Genomic DNA, 12200 nt, shown 5'->3' with positions numbered 1-12200 from the left:
TAAGGAATCGAGGTCGGAAAAGAGAGGAGAGATTAAGTCAGAGAGTAAAAGTTAGATATTCCTTAAATAAACTAGAAAGTTTGAGCCACTCACAGTCCAGGAAACTCTAATGGAGGCTGCTGTTAAGGTGGGCTCCTGAAGCTGGACCGCCACCTCTCCCAGCTCCCTCTGCACCTGCCTGTGGTCCACACCTTGACCTGTAGGACTCACATCTGAAGGAAACACACATATTCACTTCTAGTTAGAGAGCTAGAGTGCTATTGCTTATGCATTCTCACACCATTTTGGACAGAGTCATGTTTAATTTAGTGAGAGAGAGAGAGAGAGGGAGAGAGAGAGAGAGAGAGAGGGAGAGAGGTGTGGACTGACCTTGTGTTCTGACGGGCTCAGAGATGGGGCTCGGGTCGCTCAGGCCGTAAGCGTTGACGGCTCGGACGATGAACAGGTAGACAGTGTTTGGGAGGAGGCCGGTGATGGTGTGAGTTTCCATCTTGACCATGTCGGCTACGGTTTGCCATGTGCTGCCTGCCGATTGGCTGCGAAAGGATAGAGGATAGGAGAAGGTGTTAAGCGTGTGATAGTCTGAAGTGATTTTTTTTAACAAACGCGCATTCAAAAAAAAAGAGAGATGACATGTACTAGTGTGTCATGTCGTGGCTTTTCTACATCTGCTTCCTGTCTAATGTTTCCCGAGATAAAAGTCAGAGCGGTATCTGATGTGACAATTCAGCCAAGACTTGAAGAATCAAACCCTTCGACGTAGCGGACCGAGACCGACAGCAGATGTGAGCGAAGTTGCCCGGTTCAGAGAAGTTTTGCGAGATTTCCTCCAAATGATACAATTTGCAGTCCTGATGAATAATGTAATGAGGCTTGTAAGAACGCACAGCTGCCAACAGCAAATGAGGGCATATTATCAGCTTTGTGGCACTCCCCCAGATGCATTATCCCGTAACCCCATTCCCTCTTTCTCCCATCCTTCCTTTTTTCCTCTCTGTGAATTTATTGTCACCTTGGCTCAGCCACACTGTCACAAAGACCTTCCCAACCATTGGTTTGACACTTTTAGATTTTTCACTGGCTTCACTGTTAAACTGCACAATTAGACGGCAGAAGGAAACGACTTGTGCATACTCATCTACTGTGAGCTAGATTCAAGGTAACTTTGTGGAGGAGTTGCTCGGAAGGAGTTCTCAGACACAGACACACACACACACACACACACACACACACACACACACACACACACACACACACACACACACACAAACACACTCGACGCTGTGACCCCAAAAAAAAGCCTCACCAGGAGAATGAGATCTGCCTCCACACATTAAATAAACACTTTTAAACTATAACACATTGAATATGAACGCACACACACACACACTCGCTCTCTTCCCCCTCACTCCTCCAAAACAAACCTCGGCACCTCCGGCAAGAAAATGTTATTGCAAACATCCCAGCCGTCGCCTCCAGCTGCTTTAGAAAGAATCAGTTTGCGCTACGTGGGAAAGCTCCCTGCCGCAGTCGCTGCCGCTGCCGAGGGCGTCGCTCGGACGTCTGAATGTGATTACGCTCTGCCAGCATTCCCCCTCCTCCCCCTCCTCCTCTTCTTTTATTGAATTGGAAGGACACATTTCCCCCCTTAAACGCTCCTTATCTTCATCTTCCATCCGTTGAGCCGCCCCGCCCCATCCTGCTGAGCAAAATCTATTTTTCTCCACTAATTAATCCAAGGTGGACTTCAGCTCAGGTGTCAGTACCTGAAGGTGTTTTTTTGGCCGAGGTGCATTCAGGTTCACGAGTGTCCCAGATTAGCCCGCGGGGGGGTGGGGACGAGAGAGAGAGAACAGAGTGCTATGTGCTGCAGAACAAGCTGTTATTTCTGTATTTTATTCTGTGACGGTCTAAGAAGATATTTTCTTTAAACCATATAATTTTAACATATTCAATAGAAGAGGAATAAAAGGTTTGACTGCTCTTGAACTGATTCAGGTCAAAATGACTTGATGAAAAAGAGCACAGGAATAGAGGAGCAAAGGTTATCTGACAATGAATCTCATCTGTCCTTGATGGATGAATGGATGTAGAAATATGAAATAAAACAGTAAAAAAAAGGTGTGCTTTTGTCGAAGCTCGAATGCGCAAAAAAATTCACCTGAAGGCCTCGATGATGTAGGAAGTGACGGCGGCCCCTCCCTCGTGGGCGTTGGGCTGCCAGGTCAGTGACACGCTGTTCTTGGATACGTCCGTGACGATGGGTTTGTGAGGCGGACCCGGCAGCTGGAAGGGCTCGGTGGCCTGGGCTGCAGATGAGTCGGCGCTTTCTGGATGGTGAAGAAGCAAAAAGATGGAGGGAGAGAGGGAGGGTTGATAAGAAGAGAGAGAGAGATATATATTGGCCTTAAGCTTTATTTATTCTTTAGTATTACAATTTTCATTATGTGCTGGTGTAATAATCCGGCTAATGTTGACTGAACATTTGCATCACTTGCTGGCTGTAGGGCTGAGCTCCTTCTACTTCTAACAGACTTTGCAATTTTGCATTTCATGACGCTATTAGATCTCAACGCTAACAGTCAAATAACAAACTTAGGTGTCATCAGAGCAGCTTGTTAAGTCGTTACTCCTCCATTTAAAGCCGCTAATGAAATCTCTGCAGCCTGAGATATTTTATGTACTAACATGAGATGAATTGTAGGGAAAATAAAGAAGAGCAGAGTTGTGCTGTGAGCTGCAGCGGTGGATATCTCACTATTAAATAAGGAAGAGTGTGTTTAACCCTTTATTTATGATCAGAGAAGCTTTTTTTAAAGCAACACTATGCTTCATATTCATACACTTATAGATATGTATATTAGCAGTCTGCCCACTAGCAGCCTGAGGACTAGCAAGGGGTTAAGTGATTTAATTGGACTCAGCATGGTTAAATGAACATACACTGAGGATTACTTCTTAATGCATGGATTTTCTTATCTGCACTCAGTTTTTATCTAGAACTCATCATTCCACTGTTGTTAATTAAAATAGTGTGTGACTTTTCCAGTGTTTTATAGATTATCGTTTTTTTCACCTCTATGCGTTGTTATACAATGCTACTTCATACAGTCACACTTGCATGTATTTAAATCACACATCGACAATTTACCTTTAACTGTGAGAGCTCCACTCCAACTCGTCTCTCCACTGGAGCTGGAAGCCAGGCAGGTGTAAATCCCTGAGTCCGTTTCCTGGCAACAGAAAAATGCGTATCATTAGCTTAGCTTAGTGAGTGTGTGTGTGAGAGAGTGAGACGGTGATATTGTGTTAATGTACCCATTACCAGTGATTGAGACTAAATGTCATATCTCTCAAAAGCAGAATGTTTGTAGTCAGAATACTGAGCAGGGAGAAGTTGGCTGGATGAAAAGCTGGCAGAACACAGAGCCGTAATTCACACAAAGCCAACCAGGTGACTCTCTCCACTCTCACATGAAAGTCAGATTGGCTTTTTAGTACCTGTTTTAGCTAGCTCCCACTGGCACCAGAACAGTCACCGAGTGCATCCAAAGCACTGTCGAGAGCTGTCACCTTTTACCATTTCCTCCCTTTTTTCCCTCTGTGTATGATGATGGAATCATGATGGGCTCATAGAGGGAAAACTCACCTCTGCAGGCTGCACACAGATGGTTTCATTGAAGTATGTAAGATGGAAGCTAAGCATGAACTGCTGACAATAGTGATAGGAATTAGTGATGCATGAACAAATATATGAATGTCGAGATGAAAAATGTATTCCTCACACAGGTGAACTGTGCAGATGAAATGGTAATGTAGATAGATGATTCATGGTTTGGGGCCAAATGACACTGTGCATGTGCATATTCCTATTGTACATCAGAAACTTATTATATTATTTGAATTTCAAATTCCATCCAGACCGTTTATTTATATATATAGTATTCTATTGTATTCTATTGTATATAATGTATTCTTCTTCCTTATGAGTGCGTACTTCTTCCTTATGAGTGCGTACTTCTTCCTTATGAGTGCGTACTTCTTCCTTATGAGTGTCCACTACCGGTCAAAACCCCAATTTTTCCAGTTTTTTATTGAAATTCAAGCAGTCCAATGAATAGCTTGAAATGGTAGAAAGGAAAGTGGTGAACTGCCAGAGTTTAAAAAAAAAGGTAAGGTTATCCAAAACTGAAAATTATACAAAAGACTTAAAAATGTAGGTCTTTCCTACAGAGAAATTGTGTAGAAAGTCAGGGTGTCAGTGAGTACAGTTTCACTCACAAACTGGGGGAAACTCTGAAAGGAAGAGGTCTGGCAGACCCAAAGCCACAACAGAGTCAGAAGACAAGTTTCTGAGAGTCAACAGCTTGCGTGATATGTGGTTCACATGACAACAGCTTCAAGCACAGCTTCATAGCAGTCGTAGCAAGCAAGTCTCAGTTTCTACTGTGAAGAGAAGACTTGGAGTTGCAGGTAGAAAGCCATTGCTAAGAGTCAGAATAAGAAGAAGAGGCTTGCCTGAGCCATGAAACACCACCAATGGACTAACTGAAGACTGGAAGAAGCCATTATCCACTGATCAATCAACATTTAAAATATTCTGTTCATCATGCAGGAGTTTTGTATGCCGTCGAATAGGTGAAAGGATGGTTCCTCAGTGTGTGACATCAACTGTCAAATATAGAGGAGGAAGCATGATGGTCTGGGCTGTTTTTCTGGATCCAGGGTGGGCTACCACAGCATTCTGCAGCACCATACAGTACCCTGTGGTACAGTATGCACGTAGTTGGTCAGGGGTTCATCCTACAGCAACATATTGACCCAAAACATAAGTACAAGCTACTGTATGCCACAACTACCTTAGGGAAAGGTAAGGTAAAAAAGTGGAAAAAATGGCCTGTTCTAAAACTTTTGACCGGTAGTGTATATTTCCTCCTTATGAGTGTATTCATCTTATAAATGTATACTTTTTTCCTTTTAAGTGTATACTTCTCCCTTAAAAGTGTATACTTCCTCCTTTTCCTTTTTGAACACTCTTATTCTTGTTTTGTTCATTTTATCTGTTTTTTCTCATGTTCAAAATAAATAAATAAAAATTCAAATGAATAAATTCAAATATTAAGCCAATACATTTGGATATATTTATCAACATAGGTTCATCACTCTCTGAAAACTGCTTCTCTTAGGAATCAATTATGGTTAATTGCATGTGAATATTTGCATTCTCGTTAAGCAAGCCTCAACATGACAGCTGCTTCAATTAACTGCTTCTGCTTTGGACATTTTGTCAATTGTAGTCCTTTCATTTTTTTTATAAATGATATACTCTCAGTGGACCTATTTGAAGTCAAAGCTTAAGTCAAGCTGGTGGCTTTTATGTTCTTCGTCTGATTCCTACACAGCAGAGGAGGAGAGTTAAAGGATGGATCAAAGGACAGAATTTTAATGACCAGCTAGAGGTCTAGAAATTTCTGAGGCACCAGTCTCTATATTCAACAGCTACTTAGCATTCTGGACAGACTATGAGCAGATGTAATTAAGAGGTGGGTGATAAATGTGCCTGTGTGTGTGTGTGTGTGTGTGTGTGTGTGCACATGTGAATGCTGGCTATTACATTTTTTTGGGGAGGCAAGCCAAAAACTAGACGGGCTGTGAAATTGCTTACAACAGAGGGAGATATTGCGGGTCTCTACACTGGGGAATCTTTCAATGTGACACAGAGGCAGTAACAACTTGCAGAAGCAGCGCGTCTCAACACTTTTCTTTTCCATTTGATTCATCGCTTCATGACGTTCTTTCTGTCTTTCCTTCTTTTTGTCTTTCTTCCTTTTATGAATCGATGTACCCTCAATTTAAGATGCAGAATCCAGACTACTTCAGCACTTAAAACATTCAAACTGATGATACAAGAGTGTTAGAAGACATCAGAGGATCTCCAAGTGATTTTCAGAGTCCTTGTGTTTACGGAGGCAGATACGATCTACATTTTTGTAGGGAACAGTAATGCAAATGCATATGTAAGCCTTAAAAGAAGAAAGAAAGAAATGTATTGAAGTGAATAGGATCACTAAATGTTGAGGCAAAAATCACTAAAAGGGAAGGGTTTATAAATATTGGAAGAAATGGAGCTGCTACTTTTGATTTGACATGACTGTATCACAATATGTTTGCTCCAGTTGTAGTTCCATGCTAGGACTTTTAAAGTAGACTGAGGTTGTCTCAAAGGACACCTATGGACATGATGGACCCCCCCACCCCCAACTCAATCTACTAGCCTATTTCTTTTCTAATTTTTTATTTTGAATGATTTCAAGAATTTCAAATTGCAGTCAGTTGTGCATCCTTCCTGTTGTGTTTGTTGTGTGTATGTATTTATGTTATAAAAATGACCTAAAAGATGCTCCATATTAATCACATTAAAAAGGAGCTATGACATCCCTCACTTTCCTCCTACACTCCTACACTACTGATCAACAGTTGGTGGTGATAGTAAGACTGAGATCAGACCATAGACTGTACAGGTCCAGATTTATGACCATGGTTTTGATGTAAGATGGGTGTCAAGAAAGTCTAATCTGGCTCAACCTTTATCTGGCAAGATGTTGTAACATGTATTACTGTTTATCTCATAAAATGATTGCAGCAACAGTTGTAATACTCTTCCTTGTAATATTAGAAACTGCTGGTCACTGTTTTGGCATCTGATGATCCCCCCAACTCACTCTTCTATTAGTCAACCTGGACTTCCTGGATCATATTTCACTGTCTTCCCATCACTCCCACCACATCCTGCCAATTCAGCATTTCTTTTCAAGTTCAGGGATGTTATTTGTGCACCCAGATAATTCGAATTGAACATGTTTGGTGGGTCAGAGTGCTTTGGTAAGAAAGACTGATTGTTAATATAACTGTTTCTCTGCTCGAAATCTCAGAGGAGTATCTTCACCTATAAGTTAGCCTGTGGAGTGAATTTTTAGATCATGAGTGGCGTTGCAGAGCAGTGATTTCATGGGAGGGTCCTTGTATAACACACACGCCACTAGTGCTTATCATTAACTAGTAGCTTTAATGCACTATAAAAGGTAACCATGCACCAATAAAACAGAAAGAGAAGAAGAAAACCTCCCCCGATTGTGATAGATGTGAACAAAACACTCATAATTTAAAGGCTTTGTAAATGTTTTACGAGATATGACATCTATTCAACAAATGTGCTAAGCTCTTAATGACACATAGAACATGTTATACTAAGAAATTGGTTGGAAACTAATCCTTGCTTTCTTACAATATAGACTCTGCAGAGCAGTTTAAAGCTAGATAAATTCTAATGGGAGTCAAAGACATCCCGGCTCCATTTACAGTACACGTAGAGGGCGAGGAGGCTGACCGTATTTCAGCATTAACTGCACCTGTGAGGCCAGCTGGCTCTGTATATAGCTCTCTTGTTGCACTTGTGTGTGTGTGTGTGTGTGTGTGTGTGTGTGTGTAGTTTTACAGGTGTGCGTGGCAGCCTTATGGGGATTTTTAATTAGTTTCCATTCTGTTTTGCAGTGAGATTCTTCAATCTTCTGTTCATCAATTTACATGCAGACCCAAACACAGTCAACCTTCCCTTATTCACTTATTGGGTGAGAGCAGGCCCGTATTCCTCCCATTGAAAACCTTATACATTATGCAGAGGAGGTACGCGGCAAAAAGCTATCATGACTAATGCCTCGCTGAGCTTCTGACCATTCTCCTCCCCTGCATCTGTGGGGCCGCCTCATCAGTAACGCTGACAGGAGAATTACTCAAGCCTAAGTGGCTTGTCAGCTTGGGGGGTTGGGGGGGGGGGGGCCAGGTGACTCTCCGTCCCATGCAGCATCCCTCACTGCTGCCGCTCCTCCCTTCCTCTTTTTCTTACGGGGGCCCTGACCTTGTGTTGACCCGTGGTGCCGGCTGATGGCTCGGCTGTCTGAGAGAGAAGGGGTGCTAAAAAAGCGAGTCCCCCAGATGGTGGCGGTTTGATCAGTGGATGGGGAATGGGTGCGGATGAGGGGAGGGCGGGTGTGTGTGGGGGTAAACAGCCGGGGACACCTGACTATTAATCAAGGCCGGCAGCTCGGGGCTCTGCTCGAAACAGATTGCTGAAAAATGGATGAGGCGGGAGGAAGAGAGGAGAGCTGGAGGGAGGGAGGGAGGGAATGGAGGGAGGGAGAGGTAGAGAGGAGAGGAGCTCGGAACTTAAAAGGAGGAATCTGCGGATACTTATTTATTTATTTATTTATAACGCTTTGATTGCATTTTTGACATTTGGGAGATTTCGCCGCTAAGATTCCCCAGAAATGATCTGCCAATCAAAATGAGTGACTTGGGGTGCCTGTTCTGTTTTTTTTGTCCAAACTGCACCGTTAGTATGGGTGAGAGCAGACAGAAGGCTGATAATGACATCAGAACCCTTTTTTTTTGGTGAGGGTGCAGAAAGGAAATGTGATTACAGACTATAACACGAGTACACTGGGAGTTAAAGTCAACACATGAACTCGATTTTCGGATTTAACCTGATTATTCTAGGTAATCTGTTTCTTTTCTCGCACTCTCCCTTCTTCCTTCTTCTTTTTTTTTAACCCTCCGTACCCGCCACATAACCTCTACCCCCACACCCACATCCACCGTTTAGCAGAATGGCAGCACAAACCTCTCTTTAAACAACACCACCACCACACACACTTCCCGTCTGTCCGGGACGTCTTGGCACCGTTGAGGGGACAGAGGCAGTGTGTGTGTGTGTGTGTGTGTGTGTGTGTGTGTGTGTGTGTGTGTGTGTGTGTGTGTCTGGCACAGGTCCCAGGGTAATGGCATCTCCTCATCGCCAGGGTACGAGGAACAAACAGACCATCTGTCCCCCCTCCAGGGCCCCAGATGAACTCGACTTATTTATACTGATTATTTCGGGGGTGATTTCATTTTTTTTCTTTCCATCATGCAAAAAGGCGGTATTGTGGTTAATGCATCTCATACTCTGACATGAGTGGTTTTACATGTCTGTCATCATGTGTTTCTGATGTAAACCCATTATAGTGAGTAAATGGAAGGTTTTTAACTTATGAGCATGTTATTATGTTAATAATCTGGATAATAGCCTGCCTGTGTGATATCATTATATTACATAATCAAATCTACATGAGATCAACCTTTTCAGCACTATCTTTATTTGATAATAACGATACTATTATAGATCATATCTCCTAGATTCTAGATTTCTGTTACTGTATTATGTTAATACTGCTGATTTTTAAATCAATGCACATATATTGCTATTTGTGCTTTCCATCTTATATTACATTAATGTTCCTTTTTTGTTCTTTTTTAACATTGCTTTATGCTCCTTTTGTGTCCCTTTTATGTGAAGCACTGGTGTCATTTCTTTTGTTGTAAAGCACTCTGAGCTGCATTTATTGTATGAGTTATCATTATTATATCATGTTATTGTTATATGTTGCTGCCCAAAATGTCCTTAGTTTAAAACTTGACTGACTTGATTTCAGTTATTATGGTAGGTTTGGTCACAGCCTCTAGAATGATATCAAGATGCTGGGAACTGCTGTATCACTGGACCTGAAGGACTGGATAAATGCAGTAGTGGAGACTGAATCTTATGAGTCTTTGCTCAGCAGACTAAAAGGGAAGAAGGATGATGGGACGGTCCCTTGGGAGCTCTTTTGGACCTTTACAAAGATGAATGAAAACTGGGTTCAGAGCACCAGTGGCTGAATACAGTACACCCCCCTTTCCTTTATTATGAACTGAATTTCTCATTTCCATATATATGAGTCATATATATTTGTGTTTTTATTTTCAACTTGGATTATTTATATATTTTAATGTCTACGCCAGAACCAATGCCTGTATCACCAACCCTGAGACCAAGTTATTGTTTTTGAAAAAAATCAATCAAAAACTAAAAACTAAAAACCTGAGCACTTTAGTTTTTGGGCCATGTTGTTGTTGTACATGTACAGCCTTGACTCTTTGTTTTAGTGACAGACTCCAGTGTCTCATTTCTCTAAAATCAGTGACGAGGAAAACTCTCAAGTGCACAGAACAATATTTCAAATGAAACAAAGTAACAATTTCTACAAGTAATTATGTCGCCTCATCTCTAAAATCCAGGGTGGTAACAATCTGGAGTTTTTGTTTGTTATGTTTGCTGTTTGCTTTAAAACAATAAAAACAAACACCTCACCATGGAGGCATGTCTTTACACTGCACAGAGTCTGATTAAACTGAACCAAAGCCTACAGAGAACTTCCACATGTTTGACAGCTTCAAACGGGTTCTGAAAGCGTGACCTCGTCCGAGTCGGTGCTCTCAGCTGTCAACTCCTTCTCTTTTTATTCCCATGTGACTTGAACGCATCACAAAAAAAAAATGCTTTTGGCTGTTTTTCCTCTAACTCATCCTCCTCTAACTCCTCCATCTCTACCTCTCCCTCACTCGCAATGATGTATTGAGGATTTAATTACAAGTCTCAGCGATCGTTAATCATTGAGAACCCACAATCAATTAATGCACGAGCCTCCTCGAGTCTCACCGATGCTGCCGTGACCCTCAGGTGTCGCCTCGTACCCAGGAGGGAATTCTGGGCCGAATGGATTTCATTAGCACGGAGTAAGACGGCGTTAACGACTGCTAATGGCCCCCGCACGCTCATTACCATGGTGATCACGCCTCAACGTTGAGCTTTTTTTTGCTACATTCCCCCCTCCTCCAGTCCTCTCTTCTTCTCCTCCTTCTCATAAAAACTTTGAGTCAAGCGTAAAAAATGTCCCTCCGTTTAAGCGCTTCACACTCTTCTCTGTAATTAAAACGGCGGCGTTTTTATCTGGTGGAGTGTGTTTATCTTGCGTGAACGGCGTTGCGTTTGATGTGCAAACAGTGACACGTGCAGATGCGCATCCAGACTGCGTTTTAATGAGTCTGTGGGAAGGTTTGTGATGGAATGAGATGCGCTCATAAAGATTCAGTGATTTAAAAACCAAAAACCTGAAGGTCACTGCAGATTTATTCATGCAAGTGTAAATAAAAACCTATTTCATCAGGCTGGGATTTCACAAACAGATAAATAGTGTTTGCGGGTTTCAGGCTGTTATGTGATGGAGGGGTTGGGGACGAGGGTGGGGGGATAATTTGTTTTGAAATACCTGGAGGTTGGTGATTTGAAAAGTGCCGTTTTCCATCAGGCTGATCCGGTCGTCGTTACCCAGGATCCTTTGGCCGTCTTTCTCCCATTGGATGCTGGGGATGGGGTTGCCCATGATGTGGCAGTGTAACTGGGCGGTGGAACCTGGAGCTAAAGTGTGATTGGCTGGTCCCTGGCGGATGATGGGAGGGATGCGGTCTGAAGGTGCTGTATGGATAGAAAGAGTAATGTCAGTTGGAGATAATAGTCAAATTATTATCCTACTTTTTCACCAAATTGCAGCTATGTTTGAAATGTGTTTCACTTTGGAGCTTCAGAGTGATGAGATAAGATACGATGGATCTTTATTGATCCCCCTTGGGAGAAATTCAAATTGACACAAGCAGGGTGGAAAGTGTACTAAAAATAAAATCAACAATGAATGAGACAAAATAGGATCAAATAAATATATAAAATACTACAGTATAGAGTAAACTGGATCTTTGTGTAAATAAATCTGCAATATATAAACGTGCAATATGCAGGAGTTACAGAGATTATATACATGTGATTGTTCCTGAGATTTACATACAGAATATAAACTCATATAGATAAAAGTTAATGTTCAATGTACAGAAAATCTGAGATATAAACTACACAAACATTATCCACAACATCTGTCCAGTACCTGCAGCGTCCAGCACAACAGCAAAAAAGCTACGGAGCTTTAAAAAGGAACAGTTTGACATTTTGGGAAATGTGCTTATTTACTTTCATGCTGAGAGTTGGATGAGCAGTAAAGCGTTGGTGTCTGGAGTAACCAGCTGGAGTTTTTGCACAGAGGACAACAAATGAGAGTTAATTAGTGAGCGTTACAGGTAGGTGAATTTTCTAACCTTAAAACGGAGCCAGGCTAACTGTTTTCAACTGCGTGCTCAGTAAGCTAATCAGCTGCCAGCGGCCGCTTCATATTCTGCAGACAGATATAAGAGATATCAATCTTCTCATCAAACACTTGGCAAGAAAGCAAATAAGCACA

At 42.0% G+C, this 12200-nt stretch overlaps 1 protein-coding gene across 1 annotated transcript in view; it reads right to left on the bottom strand.

Annotated features, from left to right (window-relative positions):
- robo3 (roundabout, axon guidance receptor, homolog 3 (Drosophila)) overlaps positions 1–12200 on the bottom strand; it is a 171170-nt gene that overhangs the window by 14794 nt on the left and 144176 nt on the right. The window contains exons 9-13 of the mRNA XM_053331144.1: positions 11184–11389; positions 3152–3233; positions 2162–2330; positions 370–536; positions 94–212 (exon numbers count right to left, since the gene is read on the bottom strand). Of these exons, the coding sequence (XP_053187119.1) occupies positions 94–212; positions 370–536; positions 2162–2330; positions 3152–3233; positions 11184–11389 (743 nt within the window). The remainder of the gene's footprint in view (positions 1–93; positions 213–369; positions 537–2161; positions 2331–3151; positions 3234–11183; positions 11390–12200) is intronic.

Source organism: Scomber japonicus, chromosome 13 (assembly GCF_027409825.1).
Source record: "Scomber japonicus isolate fScoJap1 chromosome 13, fScoJap1.pri, whole genome shotgun sequence".
NCBI lineage: Eukaryota > Metazoa > Chordata > Actinopteri > Scombriformes > Scombridae > Scomber > Scomber japonicus.
Note: the sequence above shows the minus strand (reverse complement) of the source record. Positions and strands in the feature narration are given on the sequence as shown.